Below are 18,296 nucleotides of genomic sequence, written 5' to 3' on the forward strand. Positions count from 1 at the left end.
TTTGCATATACTAGATAAAAAAAAGAGTACACAGTTCAAAACCTTTTGACATATCGTTCGTACACAAACCTAAAAACTGAGCCCAGATATGTTTAAATCCATTTAGCTTAAACACCATTTAAAATTGATCTTCCCTTTTTTTACATTGTGATTTGAAAACCGAGGCTTGAAAACAACGACCAACCAATATCTGTGTCTCTCTTTCTCTTTTTCCTCTGCCAACATTTCGTATTTTCGTCACATCGTAAAAAAATACAATTACTATCGAAACCAATACTCGGGCAACAGCGAATGACTTCTCGTGTGGCTCGACGGCGATGATGCTGCCCCCGTCGCCGTCGTCCTCGTTGAGTAGATTCCAACAGTACCACAACCAACCGCCACTGTCGCTACCATCGCCATCGACATCGGCGACCAGCTGCTATTCCGATTCGTCTTCTTCCTGCTGCTCGTCAAGTGCCAGCATCCAGACGGCCATTACGTCGTCTATGGTTGCGCCCCACCAGACAACCGCCGGCGGTCAGCAGCTGTACGCAATGTTGCCACCGCCTGCGCCACCACAGTCACTGATACCGGCAACACTGGCCACGGCTGGATCTCTGCTCTCGCTAGCCGCTATTTCGCGACACACTCGCGCCACCTTCGGCTGTCATTCGGCCGGGAATCCTCTGTATCTATCGACGATTCCGCTGCGTCGCTTGCGAAGCTCTCTGCGACGACATTCCGTGTCAGGTACTTGTATATTGCAACCAAACAAAACGGAAGAAAGGAGATGTCTTTCATTGAATTTGCTTTTGGTTTCTGTTTCATACAATTTGTTTTGCGCTTTTGTTAGTTTGCTATTATTGCAGTTTTTGTCGTTCGTTTGCCTAAAAATTAAACACCGAAACATGACCAATGTTTACTGGTTAGGCTACAATATTTTGTATAGCTATATTGTTTTCTATATTGAAAATAATGAAAAAGAGTATGCTTTACTTGCAGGAATACTTTCTTGCATTTTCAGCAGGTTCTACAATTTTAATGTAACAAAATCCATAGATTCATTATTCTCTGCATGATAGTAGTGTCCTTTCTACAAGTTCCTTGATATTATTGAATACGAATAAAAAACTTGTTCTGACAAAATTGGAATTACTGTTTACTGTTTCTCATTCTTTACAACAAATACAAATTTTATATACAGTAATTATCTGGATTTTTGTGTTCTGCTGTTTAGTGTTTCATAATCAAATAAAAATTTACTGTCAAAACAGAGATTTGTGACACTACGATTTTTGATTGTTTCCAAAGTTGTCAAAAACTCAAACACAATATATCATTTCATGTTGGCTCACTTGTACCACAACAGATAGAAAAACGAAACACGGTGACAAAGAAAAAAAAATCCTAATGGATCTATCCCACGAACGCTAGAAGATATAAAGTTCGAAGACTGTATTAGCACATGACAGTTATCTACGCAGAGCGGAAATATTGAGAATCCTCAATGCCCGAAGAGGAGCGAGGCAATTCACCTCAGTGTAATTTTAAGCATGTAAAAGTCTTTAACTTCACAGCCAATTTAGCAGAAGTTGACATCGAAAAGAAAACAATATGTATTTATTTTTACATATTAAAAGGTTAAATCCTCTGTCATTACCCAAGAAATTACGGTATTTTGAAATTTACGTCAACTGTAAATTTCTTCTTTTTTTTCTTCTATGAGTGTAGCCAATGGAACAATCACAATATAGTACTACTTTTATTTAAAATTTAATCCTTAAAAAGGAAGTATCTTATTAAAAGGGTTTATTGATATAGTGATTTTCACTGTCGGCTAGAAAAGATTGCGATGCGATAAGATAGCGACAAAATGACGCAAAGATAGCGAAACTGTCATTCGCATCGATTCAACCCCTTCGAGACCACAAGCCAGAAAAAAATATTTTTTAAATTGACCGTTACAATGACTAATTTTTTATTTATTATTAAGAAAACTTCAGTCATAATGAATTCATAAGATAATGCGTATGTGGCAGATTACGGCTACAACTTGCACGGATTTTTTAGGCGTGTGCTATTTATTTGACATAATGTACGATTCAGACGATCCGCCTCCTTCCGTCGCCGGAACGTCAGCTTCCGTCAAAATTAGTTTAATACTTTCTTTATCGTTCACACGCTCCGTCCATCAAGACGTTCCGTGACGGTGACGTTACGTGTGAATGGCTCCATAAGAATGCATGTAATTAATGTTGACGGTACCGGTGACGGAGATTGACTGTGACAAAAGAAGACGGATCGTCTGAATCGTACATAATGGTTATTTTGTGCTTAGTATGTTCCCTTTTCAATTATATTTTGTATTAATCGACGCCTTGGTTTTCAAAACCTCGTGCTTTATTCGATTGTGCTATTTGTCTACTCTAAAAAGTTGGTCGTTTTTGACAGATATACATTTGTTGATGCTTTCGATGAATAATGAAATAACAATTGTCGCTAAGGAATTTTACCAGTTGAAAATGCAATTGGCCTCAATCCAACAGCCGATTAATTTTTCTTTTGGCTCTAATGCTAGTTAATTTAAATACAACAGACAGCGAAGGGGTTAAAACAACTGTCCAATTTTCTGGCAGCGATGCCAGGTGAAATTTCAGGCGTCTGCGTATTAGAAATGGTCCTATGCGACCTCAATATTTAGAAGTATGACGAAAAAACCAAACGAAAACCCTACAGTAATAGCAAAAGTCATTAAAATGGTCGATTGTTTATAAACATTTCGAAAATCTGCAAAAAAGTCGGCTTAATTGCAAAGTCTGCTAACAAACGAAATTGCAAATTTACATACCAACCTGCAAACCTGGCATCAGTAGTTCTGACGCTCATTATTTCACTATCCTGCGACGATTCCGTCGCATTCTATGTCCAGCTGAAAACCACTATAGCTCATTCACATCGAACATTTATTATTTGGATTCGTTATATCCGTATGATTCTGTCCATTTAGTTTTGCACAGTATCCTCAATCGCTGTTTGATCTTTCTTCATGTGCGTTAGTCCAAAAAGTCCAAAAAGTTAGACCACCGCACAGTGGTCCCAGTCAGTGTTAGTGATTGCCGATAATTTGACAGAAGCTGCTCGATATGTTTCTATATTGTATACAACATTTTCAATCCGGTAGAAGATGCTACAAGAACTCGTGTCTCTCAATGCACGAGAGAACCGTGAGAGAATTTTTCTACATTTCTTCGCTCCACTTCATACTCTGAGTATTTCACGACCCTTGAAAAAGTTACAGTCTAATAATGTTCGATGCTGTGTGGAATTTACCAAGAGACAATCACAAGTTGACAATTCTCGCAGAAAATCGAATCGATTATTCGACTTGATGATTCTCATACAAGGTTGCAATATTTCAAAACCCTTGTGTGGAGCATTCACATACATTTTCATAGACACAACTTATACAAAGGTTATATGCACATAGTTAGAATAAGCGGCAATAGTAAAATGATTCTATCGCAATTATCCTCTACCCATACAGAATCGGATCGCGAAACGAGAATAAGCGACCGTTTGTTGCTTCAGAGAGAATCCCCAAAGCAGCGTGCTAAGCTTTGGTTCTCAGACAGGTCATCGAGAGAAATTCGCTCTCGCACTGGTGTCCATTCTATGTTAAATGAACCATGTCGGTTTTTTGTTGCTGCGATGATATCCGTCTCTCTTTGATGGCACTGATTGAATCGTGTGAAGAGTTGCTAGCAAGCGTTCTTCGATACGATAAAAGCCATGCTTGGTCTCAATCATATCAAAAACACGCGTTTTTTTGTGTGTGTGCTTCAGCGGTTGCTTGTGAAGCTTTCATGTCCTTAGAAAAATTGCTGTTAGGAAACGTTCGCTTTTTTGATAGAATTAAGGTTGTCATCAATCCACCTAGAAGTGGGTTTAAAAAAATATTTTGCCTACACTACCAGGTATTTTATGTCTTCAGAAATGTAGAACATGTATAAACAAGAAAACGTCCAAAACATAAACTCGTTAAAATGCATTGGAGACATTCAAAATCAAGTTTATTGAAAGATGGCTTTTTGGTCAAGTGTTGTTTTACAAAATATTTTAACGCAAAATAAATATTTTGTAAAGCAACACTTGACCAAAAAGCCATTTTTCAATAAATTACAACAAAGTCAAAATCAAGTTTTTCCATCATAACTTTTTTCAATGATTTTTTAAAATTTTAAAATTTTCTATGTTCACAAAATAAAGTTTCTGGACAAATTATTTTACAAATACTACTTATTCAAGTATCTATATATCGTAAATTCAAGTATCTATATATCGTAACATATGATTAGGGCATATCGCACGATAGGCCCTTGCGAAGGTTACAAAATATAATGCGCAATGCTCGGCTCTACAACCTTCATTAACACAATAATCGATATAATCTCGTAGATAGAAGTCCAATCTAAGAAATTGTGCGCAATATGCTTGAATTTTATGTTTAAAACTTGAGTAATGAGCATTATTTTTCGTAACTTTCAAAAGGGTATATCGCACGATATGCCCTAATCACATGTTAGTACCGAAATGTGGAAATATGCGGAACAAATTGAAAACAGTTTGAAAGTATGATCAAAACACCATTACAAAAATTAGTTGTCACCGCTTAAATTCACTCAAATTTATATAAAAACACAACAAATTGCCATCCACGTCAAAAAAGTGAGAAATTTTTCCAGCATTATTCATCAGTGCTGAAATCAATTTAGCATCGACTGTGCTGCGCCAAATTGTCCCATATTATATCGGATTGCTAATATATATGGGACAGTTATGCGTGGGACGGCAGCGTGGCTGTATGGTGGATCTGTTCGATCAGCCGTTCGCATCACATGAAAAGTAATTATTTTTATCGGCATTTTTCTGCTCCTTCGAATATATGTTAAATACACTCAGTATTTCCTTTTAATCCTGCTAGTGGCGTGATAATGCATTTCTCTTGTCATTCAAACAGTCTCATTGAAACATATTCATTTCGTATCGTAGGATACGTCACTTACACCATTATATATGTGAAACCGAAAAAGACCGCCATTTGATCTGTGAACTTAATTATCATCTCAAAATTACATTTCAAACGAGGCTAAGCTTGTATAAATCGGTCAAGAATATTGAGTGGAGAAAAAAATGTGTTCTGTCGGTTACGTCATTTATACCATTATATCTCCGGAACCGGTGACAGTCAATTGAGTCAATTGATTGGGCTTGGTTCACATCCCAAAATTTGTCTCCAAGCAAATTGTGCGAAGAAAAAAGAATTTAAATCTCATACTCTCACACTGGAATTTTCCAATCTTATTGAGCTTAGTCGAATGGTATATAACACTAGGGATCCCCGAAGCTCGAATCAAATGTCTGGTTTTCCTGCAATTCTATTACCTTTCTATAGAGAAAGGTAAAAACTGAATTTCTTTCGAAGTTAACTGTTTTACTTCTCCGTGTTACCTTTCAACTCAAAAAAGAAAATAATCAAAGAGAAACTGTCATTTGATTTGTTAACGATATTTTATTTCATCGAAATACGCAAACCAGCAATACAATAATAAATGGAAACTATTAATTTATTGTGATTTTGTAGATACTAGCTCCGCCCTTATTGATCAAAGTGAGTGGTGATGATATTTATAAAGAAACCGAAATCAGCATTAATACTAAATTGGATTGCACACGTAACCATATACATTATATCACTGAACATTTACAACCCTATTTGGATATTGTTAGTGTAGAGTTACATTAATCCTACATAGCTAAAACAATATAAATCGCGTTATATATTGGTTTTCAAGTGTATATTTTGAAGCAATAAAAACCTTAATCTGTTGATAAAAAGTTGATTAGTTTATTTTAAAGCTAGTCTAAATGTTTATCAATACAGCATTTGTTGGGAGTGGAGAAGTAAAATTGATTAACGACTGAAAATTTGGAGGTAGAAAATACCGGAAGTTTGAAAGTGTTCGATTTCATTTTCTGTCGTAATGAAGTTTAAAAATGTTCGATTTCATTTTCAGAAACTTGCCTTCTCCGGTGATTCGCGAAAATAAGTAAATCTTAGATCAACGATCGGCTTGACCAGCTTCGAAAACAACTTTTCCGCTGTTGTTCGATTTAATCACATGTCTTACACGTGGAGACGGATATAGCGTGATGCGTAAGTCGATAGATTTCACGCAGCACGCATGGGTTCGATTCCCACTCCGCGCACATAGAGTCAGAAAGCTTTTCTTGTCCGACGAGGCGAATACCCTTAAGGTTAGAACCTCTATAATCGAAACAACAAAAAAAGCATTGCTGACATGCTACAGCGTTTGCCAGATTTTCAAAATAAGTTTTCAACTATACGTTACTAGCTTATTATATGTATAATGAATGTGACAACACTTTGTTATAATGCAATTAGAGTGATAGAGTAAGATTCTTACTTGCGTACAAACCATGTGAATGGTAGAATAGTATCCATGAATTTTTGTTAAATAAAAAATACATTTTTTCAATATTCGAACTATGTTTTTAAAGCATTACTTAAGCACTCTTATTGCATCACGACATTTATAATCTATAGTTGAATTTATTGCCATCGTTAATGTAGATATATGCATTATAACTGCATTAATAATGCACAATCGTCCTTCGTCTGTCAAATCCTAGAATAGTCTAATAATCGCCCTTTTCACGTTTGTTATAGCATTAGAATAATGTTCGGTTATTATGTGTCGTGATTATTTGGGTATTTTGTCGATCAACTATGTACACCGGTTGTACCAATTATTTTATTCGATATTCAGCTAATTGTATCAACATTCTTCAATATCGAAGAAATTCGTTCTCTAGGATCAATAAATCAATTCCCAGGAACTGATTGTTATATAGTTTTCGGTTGAGATTTATACATTTTTTAAATCAGCAGTATTATCTAGTTATTACAGCAATCTAAAGATTCACCTCATATTTTCAAATTCCCTCCAGACAGTGACGGCTTTGATACATCAGGTTCGTTATACTCTTGGAGGATCTAATTTCTGTCATCACGTCCAAACATCTTCTCGGCCGTAAGGCTTTGCTCGTGTCCTTTGAGCATTTTCGCTATATTCAAATTCTGCGTGAAAAGCTTCTTGCACCCCAATGCTTACTATAAGAAACACTCCGAAACAATCTCTTTTACCTGATGTTTGGAAGAGTGTAGAATGAAATTGGTACAGTTTCCCAACTAGACACGCTTCACCAAAACCCACGTCAAAAGAGCTGCGTCATCGGAGAAAATCAATTCTGACAAATCGCGCTTCTCCGTCCAGCTCGAGAGTTTTTCCTTAAATGCGAATTGCTCTAAGTAGAGTTTTTGAACGTATAGAACGGTATTGCATTTTGACTTCTTAAAATTGTTCTTCTGCTCGATCTCGCAAAGAAAAGTTGATTAGGATACTTGTAATTGTACTGTAAAAAATCCCTGCTCTTTTCTTGTAGAATAGGCTGCTTTACCCAAAAAAACGCGTTCTAATGGTAAGAACTAGAAACGCTATACTAATTCAATCAAAGAACTCGACACTGTGCGAATACAATAATTAGTCACGAGTATATCGAAAGATTTCAAGAAGTTATGATTTTCACTCGTAAACCAAGATTGATAACCAAATTCCAATATATACTTTGTGAAACATTTTCCCCACGCTATCACGCAAAAACATGAAAATTGTATTTTATTTACGTTTCGTATTCGACTCATCAGTGCATTAGCAGATTATATTGAACTGCTAATGCCACTAATGCTACTAGTTTCACATAATTTGCTAATGCACTGATGAGTAGAAAAATGATACGTATACAATATATGGCATAAGTCATGTGCATTTTGCACAAATTGATTTCCCAGGAGGTACCAAAATCGCAGAATGATAATAATCTGTTGTTTCATTCTTTCGGTACCTCAGAAGCAGGGATGCCAGGTTCACAGATTAGTCTGTGTTTCACAGATTTTCAATTTTCTGCACAGATTTAAAAAAATTTACAGTACTCGCAGATTCTCACAGATTTCTGAAAATGATCACAGATTTTCACAGATTCTGGAATAAATCACAGATTTTTTAAATCGAGCACAGTTTAGCACCAAAAAGTACAGAGCGGTTGAGGAAAAAGGTACAGAGCGTGTTGGTAGTGAGACCTTTTTTTTGCTCACCAATTATTATGGTACGGAAAACGGGCACAGATTTTCACAGACAGGTTTTTGGTTTGATCACAGATTTTTGAACAAATGACCTGGCATCCCTGCTCAGGAGTACTGTGTCTTTCCTGACGTGCCCAAAGAATGAAACAACAGATTGTAATCATTTTGCGATGTTGGTACCTCCTGGGTAATCAATTTGTGCAAAGTGCACATGACTTATTTCATATATTTTTTACGTTTCGTTTTTCGACTCATCAGTGTCTTAGCAAATTATATTGAACTGTTGTTAGCATTAGTGGCATTAGCAGTTCAACAAAATCTGCTAATGCACTGGTGAGTCGAAGACGAAACGTAAAAAAATGAAATAAGTCATGGCTACTTTGCCCAAACTCTTTTCTCACGAGGTATCAAAACTCCTGAATGATGAAAATTGCGTTTTTTGACCACTTTGTGTTTGATTTTTAATTTGTTTGTACTGCTCAAATCGCTAAGCAGACAAAAAGTTTACTCTACATTTGCACCGAAGAGCAGTGTTTTTTTATGTCTTGGATGAAACAAAATGTCTATTTTTACCTTACTAACAAATAGTGGACCCTCAGGGATTTCAGTTACAATTCATAAATTTGGTTAAACTTTTATCAGTATCTAGCAAGGAAAAACAGATTGGAATAAGACTGACGAATGCTACAGCGAAATGAAAATTGGCAAAGAAGTAATCCCAGAGACTTTTGAGATCACAATCGTCAGCCAAGATCATTATGTAGATGATGACGTTGGTGTACTCCTAATGCAGCGAAAGATACATTCCAAAAAATCTCAAAATCAGAGTCTAGCAGATACAGGAAATGAGTTAGACTGGTGGCACCCGTTCTTATCTGAAAATGCTCGTACCACCAGAGCATTACTGAACAATTAGAACTTTTCTTCGTGTGGTTCGCTTGCAGAGTTGTTTGATTAGCTAAACCGATTTTCTCAAATAGAAGAAGTTACGGGTTCCAATATCGTCTCTGCGTTACCTTTTTTCGCAATTTCTCATTTCGCAATTGCACTCGTCAGTCGTTTTGTAATCTGCTTTGCTCGTTAGATACTCACGTAACATAAAACTAGCTTGAGGCGGCTCTACGCCTTGTCAAGACTAACAACAGATTGTTAACTGTTTTATGTCAAACAAGCTGACCCGTCGAACTTCGTCTCGCCTAAAATTTTTTTGTTCGAATTTATGTTTTCGGACAGCAGAATTGTCAAACGACTAAGTGCTTCACGTATGTCTCCATTGTTTTTCTGATTACCTAACCTACAATCAACGGAATGCGACACACACACGCTTTAGCTAAAAAAAGGAGTGTCACAGTCCGTTTTTAAGGAATTACTCAAACTTGAATGTTCATATGACGCAACAGAACAAACTTTGCAGAAGTTCCTTGTACAGGTTTGAAGCAGCGAAAAAGTTTCCTGGGAACATTTTCTGTTCGTTCTAGTTGCTAAAAAGTACCACGCGTACATTAAAGCTCTAATAAAGTCGATACTTTTCAGGAGCTGCGGAACTTTTGGTTGCTTGGAGAGACGACGCCTCAATTTTAATTTGATATTTATCTTACCAATTTTAACATTCTTCACAGAATATGAAACAGAAAATGGCAGTCTCAATCCATTGTGGTAATCATCTTGAACATTGATCTAATTGCCACTTATTATGTGTGCTTAGTGTAATCAAAAACATTCGAAAGTAAAATGCTAGGAAGATCTCTTATGGCGTTTTTCATTGAACACTGGTGGCGTGGATTGCTCTGGTTTTGCACTTTCGAGCAGAAATGGCAATGAAACACCGTCAGAATGTTGCATTTCTACTCGAAAGTGCAAAAGCGGAGCAATCCACCCCAACACTGTTTCTCAATGAAAAACGGCATTAGTTTGATCTTAGCGCTTCTACAGCACAATCTTTTCATTGATTCATTCAAAATTTTTCTGATTTTTCAAACTCGCGCTCACAATGATCAATATTATTCATCTGATTTCAATACACACAATTCTTCAACTGGATATCAGAATTTTTCTTCTGCCTGCAGCGGTCATACAGTCATATGCATTCTGTCATTGATTATGCATTCTGTCATTAATTTATTTACCAAGCAATAATTTTGATACCCAATTAATAACGTATGCATGAGAATTCTCCACACAAAACAATTCGTTGCGGGTCAAACAATTTATGCAACAATCTAGTATTCTTTTCTTAAACAGCCAAACACTTATGCAAATCGTCGCGCGCCAAACATCAATCGTAGATCTTGCAATCGTTGACGAATTTTTCAACGGAAAATTCCATTGTCCATACAAAACAACTTTATGGATTTGCCCCACTTTTCCTGCAAGTTTTCCTAATTTTTTTGATGCACGAACCCGGTGAGGGTAAAAACTGATCAAACAAAAAAAAAAAGAATCATGTAAATCCATCCATCCGTTCTTACGTGATGCGATTACAAAGAATGATCTCTGCATTTTTATATATAGAGATAGATAGATAGATAGATAGATAGATAGATAAAGATAGTTTTCTTATTATTTTTTAGTAAGAAGCAACATTCACTATTTTTATCAGCACCCGTCGAAAAACAATCTGGAAATTTATTTGTTTTAGTATTGTTAAGACGTAGAGCCGCCTTGAGCTAGTTTTAAATTTGATCAGTGTCTAACGGGGAAAACATGAAACGAAAAAACAATTTACCTGGTTATGAGCTAGCGACGGGTTCGAGTCCCGTCTCTGCGGTAACGTTTTCATTACATAGTTTCATTCATATGTCATTTTTCCATTCTGTTTTCCCCCTTAAACATTAATCAAATTAAAAACCTGAAGAGTTTGGTTTAAAAGCAGAAATGAAAAAAGTTAAAAAAATTACCTCAGAGATAGGACTCGAGTTCGAAATTTTCGTTCGACCACTTGAACTACTCTGGATGCGATGAAACACTACTAAGCATATTTCGAATTACTTAAAATTTTTATGTAAAGACATTCTTAAAGATAATTCCGAAAAAATATCTTGCAATTACATTTGCACCATTTCTCTATCTTTATCGCCTGCACCTTTTCTTGCATTTCATGCAAAGATAATTCTACTCATTTTTTTGCATTTCCATCGCACACTTGCAGTTTCAACGAACAGAACCGGCATTAATGCTGGTAGCTCATGTCGGATTAAATTGGGTTGCAATTAATAGAGATCATAAATTGCCTATGTGCTAAGTGCATAAAAAGTATGATTAAACTGCATGATAGGAGTCTAGAGCAACAGTCTATTTACACACCACCCGAATGATTAAGCAGTTACACATACCAACACGAACACTGTAAATATTTCGATCGAACCGCCGACAAGTGGTTCTTGAAAAAAAAACGTATGCAATGGCTTTTAACAGGTATAAATTACGTATTTAACTAGTGGTAACCTTAATTGTCGGATCCAGCTGTAGATGTTAATGGAAAGTATTTATGATACATTAGCGCAATGACTGATATCAACCGGTTAAGTGATCAAACTAAAAGCAAATACCAAACCTGCATACGGAAACTACCTTTATTAACCCAACGTAGCAGTATTCTTAGATCGATAGCGTAGACAGTGACTAATTTTTCCCTGAAAGCTAACCAACTGGTTTATTTTTTCCTAATTTAATCATCGAACGGCATCCGGAGGCGACGTTTACGAGACCGATAACGTAAGAAATATGGCACTTTTCAATTTCAATTCGTAAATACCCTAACTGCCACAACATCGATCATACGCGAACTCCGAAATTACTGTTTTTCAACATGGGCGGTCGTTTTTCCGGTTTTTTATTTCTTCACATGGGAGCGCATCTATCAATCAACAAAAGGCAGTAAATTTAATCATGGTTGTTCACAAAAGCAAAAATAAAACCGAACAAAATTATTGGAAATTATCATACAATTTACACAAACATTGTGTGTTGCAACGTTGAAGCTGCTGTTAGCAACCATATTTCTTACCGCCCCTATTGTCAAAGCAGTGATAAATTCCATCCCTTTTCTTACTTCCTACTGAGAAATTCCTAAAATGTGTAGCAGTACATCAGAATTCACATGTTTCTGAAACTTTGCACACTCAACACGACAAACCAATTATTTTTTACGAACGAAAAGACCAATCCGACTTACAATTGACTTTTATGAAGGGTGAATGATTTTTTATACAAAAATGGTGTCAAAGTAAAAATTGTAGGAAATCCAATGGTCACTCTAAAAAATATATAAACTGAATAAAATATACACGTTTGTTGAATGCATTTTCAAGAAATTCAAGAATTAAAGAATTAAAATACAAAATTGTTTGAAACTTTTACTTAAAATCCACATTTTACTATTGAGAATTAAAAAGTGAAAAAGCTACAGCTGAAATGTTTTTAAGAAATTGAATTCCTAATGAAAAACATTCATTTATTCGATAGAATATGATTCTCAAGATGCACAGTAAAGAAATTGCTCATATTGCCCTTTCTCCTACAAATAGCCGTTATCCAGATATTTGGACATGAAATTCAAAGAGCTCTATTTTCTACTGTTTAAGTGACTTTTTTTCATCTGGAGCTTAAAGTGCCCAAATATGATTTTTGTTTTATTTGTTTTAGTTTACACTGATTAAAACAACATAAAATTCAAGTATTTTATGTTGAAGTTGAAAATAAAGATACTTAAAAATATCTTTCTTATTCCCGTCTTCGTTCTATTTTCTAATTTTTGAAAAAGCATTGGAGTTTTTTTCTCATTGTACGCTGAGGTGGGGCAAAATCGACCTAGTAAATGGTTTTGGTTAGAAAATGCTTATTTAACATCGGATCAAGTCGTTCTATATACCAAGTTTAAGGTTAGGCTTCTGCGCAACTTTCTAATACATGGAAAGTGTCAGCTTCTAGATGGTTCGATACCAAATTTCATGGCAATTTATTCACTAGTGTTTGAACAACAGCTGATCGTGTTGGACGAGTTCTAGTTTTCATCAAGCTATGGACAAAGACGAGTTTCGTGTCCTGATAACACAGCAAACGGTGAAATTGAATGATTTGCGGTACGGATTGGTCCATCATCCCCCGTATTCTCCAGACCTGGCCCCCAACGATTATTATATATATAAAAAAATAATAAAAGTCTTAATGAACATAAGGTCAAGTTATAAAATCGAAGATTGCGACACTTTCTGAACAAACCTATGCGATGATTCACCAAAATCAAATAAATTTTCTATTAGGGAGAAAGTTCGAAAACACGCTGCAACAGGTTCGTTGGCTCCAAACGATGTCCGATGGAATCTTCGTTGTAGCAAACCTGTTGATCGTAGAGTTCGTTGTGAAACCCGGAAGTCGATGATCCAAGGGATTTCGCCAGGGAAGGTCTCTTAGCGCAAGCCGAATAAATCTTTTCTGAACACGCTCAATCCGCAAGTTCCAAACGAGTTGATATGGACTTCATACCAAACTGGCATTTTCCAGCAATGGTCGCACTAAGGAACAGTATAACGCCTTCAAACAATATGGATCCTTGAAACCTCTGCTGATTTTAGCTACGAATCCGAGTTGTTTCGTTGCCTTAGATATTAAAGCAGAACGAACCTGATTAAATGTGAGTTTTGCATCCAATACAACACCAAGGTCGATAACACGGTCAACTCTTGTAAGTGTTTGTCCATCAATTTTGTAGTCGAAGATTAATGGACGAAGTATTCGGTGAAATGTAATTACTTGACATTTGGCAATGCTGATCACAAGATGGTTTCGTCGACACCATGCGACAAATTCATCTAGCAGTTCTTGAAGATGGACGCAGTCCTCATAATTACGAATTACTAAGTACAGCTTCAAATCGTCGGCGTAGATCAGCTTGCATCCATAACCAAGCAGGAAAGCGGCATCGTTGAAAAACAGTGCGAACAGAAGTGGACCCATATTACTCCTGATTTATTCGTAAACGGGGATGAAACTGAGGTTCCCAATTGTACACGTAGGACTCTACCACACAAATAGAAACTCAACCATTCAACGAACTTGTGTGATGCACCAAGTCGCATCAGTTTACATAATAGAATTCGGTGGTCTATACGATCAAATGTCGCTTTTAGATCGGTGTATTCTGCATCAATTTGTACCCTTTCCTCCATAGCAAATTTATACTAACGGATCGTCCTGGCATAAATCCATGCTGATCGGTTGATATATAACTTTTTGTACGAAAAAGAACAACAGAGCTGACAACTATTACGAATAGCTTGGAGGCAGCAGATAGACTCGTAATACCACGATAATTTCTCACGTCCTTTCGATCACCGTTTTTGTAGATTGGAAACATGAACGACTGCTTCCATATCGTTGGAAATATACCTTGCTCGAACGATTTGTTGAACACGTATCATAATGGTTCGAGCAGAGCAGTTGCACAGCGAGTATAAACGACAGATGGAATTCCATCAGGTCCAGCCGAGTACGAACTCTTCAGTTTCTTTGCTGAAGCACTGATCATTTCGGGAGTGATTATGAATGTACGCAAATCCACCAAGTTTTCAGGAATGCGGCGACTTCAGCTTCGATGTTGGAGGCCACTTTCTCAGTAAACACGGAAGCGAAGAATTTAGCAAACAACTCACATGAGTCTGAGGTTGATGCAGACGTCACACCGTCAAAACAAACGTTCTGAGGAATGATTGAACATTTTCGCTTCGAATTCACAAAGTTCCAACAATTCCTGAAGTTGCTACGTAGATCCGTTTGAACTCGCATGACGTAAGCTCTATAAAAACCGGCATTCAATTTGCGGTACTCATCAATCGATTTTTTGAAATTTTGTTTTGTTTCTAAGCTCCGCCAACGATGTTGTCTGCGCTGCCAAGCATTGCGCTGGCGCTTTAAATCATGTAAACGTGATGCGGCCCAGAAATAGGTCGTTTAACAAATGGTAAATTTGTACTGAGCCAACGAGAGATAGTACTACAAAACGACGATGCCATCTCATCAACATTATCCGTTTCGCGCAGAGTTGTCCAACTATAATTCTGCAAATATTCCATCAGAGCTGAGAAGTTAATTTTTCGATAATTTAACCGCAAATGTGTGTCTCCCGAATTTGCTGCGTGTCGTGAATTATTGTCTTCAATGGGCAACGAAATTACTAAACGTGGATGGTGCGGGTCAACGGGTAGAAGCGAAGCTACACACTCGTCAACAAGCAATGAGCGGTCACAGGAACAAAACACTAGATCAAGTACCCGTCCGAGATGAATTTTCTTTTGGTTCGACTGGTGAAGATTCAAAAAATCCATGCCATCGATCAGCGCCGTACTCGCAGCGGGCAGCGAAGAAGAGTTAAAACAATGCGTGGTATCCAGTCCATAATCCCATACAATTCGAGGCTGATTAAAATCACCTCAAACAAGAATAGTTTCATCAGCAGATGCCTTACAGTTTAGTTCAATAATAGTGGAAATGTATTACTTCGACGATGTTACTCCTATCAGGAGGGATGTACACACCACATATGAACATATTTTTCCCCTTAACAGTGGCACTCGCACACACTTGTTCTAAGCATTGACCATTCACTGTTTCGATCTTTGAGCTGGCGTATTTTTGTGACACAACAATTACAACGCCCCCAAAACTTGTTTTGTTACTGTTAAGGTTACTACGGTCACAACAAAAAAGATTGAACAATGTTCCAAACAGTTGCAGAGAGTTAATGCGATCGTCAAGTCCGGTTTCAGTCAGTATTATGACATCGTAGTTACAATCGTTCGAGGCCAAAAATTTATCGTCGATTTTCGTTTTCATGCCACAAACATTTTGGTATCCATATCTATATCATAGCGTCTTCAGGATCGTCATGCTGAGACACGGGAACGTTTAATGTAGGAATCGATGAATTCATTGAATAATACCCACCTCTGGTGGAAACCCGTAGGTTCCCACCGTCATCTGCCGAACGCACTTAAACAAGCCTGCTTACATGGTCTCTGAGTTGGTGGGTTGTATTCGACGGTCGTAGTTTTTTGGCTGAGGTATAAACTCACGAAACAGCAGTCCAACAGGCTATGATGCAGGATTCAACGCTTTAATTTTCAAGTTGGGATCTAGACCAATTTTGAATGAAACGAACGACATGCCAGTGACGTCATTTAATGTGAAACAATTCTTAACAATTCTTAATTCTTAATTCACTTAATGATTACAAGTTTTTGATGATGGTAGATGAACTTAACTGAAAACTTATTCTAGTCAAAGCACATAGATTGTTTGAAAATGAGAAAATAGACTATTAGATTAATAGATTTACAGAAATTCTCATATTCTGAAGTATTTAAAGTCGCCCTCTATCTTGAAATCATGATGTATGACTTTAAAGTTGCCTAAAAGCTCAATTTTAGATGCAAAAATCCTCAAGATACAAAAATGAACAAATGAAACGATTTAATGTGTTAATACTAATAATTTATACTAAACCAGAGAAACCGCTTCAAGATAACTTTAACTTGATCAGACCATGTCAATTATGTTACATGATTTAGTTTAACTATAGTAGCTATGGGCTTATGCTGAAAGATAGTTAATTGTGTTTTTACCATATTTGATTAAAAATAATTATCTATAATTATCTTAATAACAGAATCTTGAACTTAATCCATTTAAGAACCGCTCTTTTGTTCGTAAATTGAGATTCCAGTGTTCATGACCCCGTCGATTTTTAAGCGTATACTATTGAATTAGTGTTTTCGAATCAATTCCATAAACAGATCACCGAGATTCAAGCCCTCCAAATTAGCTCCGAAAAATCTATCGCACTGTATTTTGTGTTTAATATGATTGAGCGAACACGGTATCCAGCAGATGGGAAATTGCACTGACACACCGCATACAGTGCAAAAGCGACTATCCAGTGAGCGAATGCATGTACTTTTTAATCTAGTCATTGCCTCGCTGGACGAGCTACCTGGTTTGTTCACACACCGTGTTCAGGCACCGGCTGAGGCGAAAAATGTTTCACAGCATGCATTTATAGATTCCGTTTTGTGCGAATGTTTATACTGTGCAGAACGGTGGGTCTTTTTTTTTAATACATGACGCGAATCCTTCCTATACCGACCAAAAAAGAACTGCTACTAAATGAAATGCGAGATGTGATGGAACGCTCAAAACCGTTCGCCTTGTTAGAGGAATCAAGAGGATGACATCATTATGGCATACTGTGTTTGGCTCGTGAAAATATAGGTCGATTCAAATCTGTTTTTTTATGCTTTGCTATTGAAATACTGAAACAACGTTGCCGTACAAGTTTAAGTGAAATGTTTCCGAATCGATTGGTAGTTAAATTATATAAACCTATCCACAAATGGCTGAGCTATTATCGTTTCGAAATTATGACAGAAAAAGCTTACGCGTTCAATTTTGCATTTTGTTTAATTGATATGCGGCTCCGTATAGTAAGAAGTAAGGGCTTTTTAGTGACAAAAAATTAGAATTGTCAATGCTAAATGCTCAAAGAATCCGAGTTGTCATTTTGTTAAATATGTCTTTGACGGCAAGAGGTTGTAGGCATCCTCTGACAAAGTAAATAATCGTGTCAATCTGTCAGATTATTTCAAAGACGAACGCGATATGGAATTTTAGATATCTCAGTTAAGTAAACAATAAAGGTATCAACCTTATACAGTGTCAGACGAAAGTGCACGAACTTTTTTAAGTCAAAAACCATTTATTTTAATTGTTTTTGAATACAAATGATCATTTTAATAGGTAACAAATCGACACAATTCTTGCTAACAGTCTTACACCACATAGGCATAATTTCTAGTAATATTTTCGCGCAATCCAAATCGAAATTGATTGCTTTAACTCGTGCACTAGTTTTAACGCGAATTTGTACTGTCTAATCTCACCATATGTTTTCTCACGGGTTGGCATTCATTTTTAATTTATAAGCTTCAGTCCACACCTTCGTCAAGTAACTCGGCTGTTTGAGGTCATGATTCTCTTGAAGCACCCAACTTTAAATGTAAGGCATTTTTAATACCAAAACAACATTAAAACTACACACCAA

The 18,296-nt window shown here is 36.6% G+C and overlaps 1 protein-coding gene across 16 annotated transcripts in view; it reads left to right on the forward strand.

Moving 5' to 3' along the window:
* Positions 1-18,296, forward strand: part of LOC131427345 (insulin receptor substrate 1) — a 632,725-nt gene that overhangs the window by 579,164 nt on the left and 35,265 nt on the right. For 3 of the 16 annotated variants that reach the window (XM_058590455.1, XM_058590456.1, XM_058590458.1), the window contains one exon: positions 289-732. The exons of the other annotated variants lie outside the window; for them this stretch is intronic. In XM_058590455.1, coding sequence (XP_058446438.1) covers positions 289-732 — 444 coding nt within the window. The remainder of the gene's footprint in view (positions 1-288; positions 733-18,296) is intronic. 16 annotated transcript variants of the gene reach the window in all.

This window comes from Malaya genurostris, chromosome 2 (assembly GCF_030247185.1).
Source record: "Malaya genurostris strain Urasoe2022 chromosome 2, Malgen_1.1, whole genome shotgun sequence".
Lineage (NCBI taxonomy): Eukaryota > Metazoa > Arthropoda > Insecta > Diptera > Culicidae > Malaya > Malaya genurostris.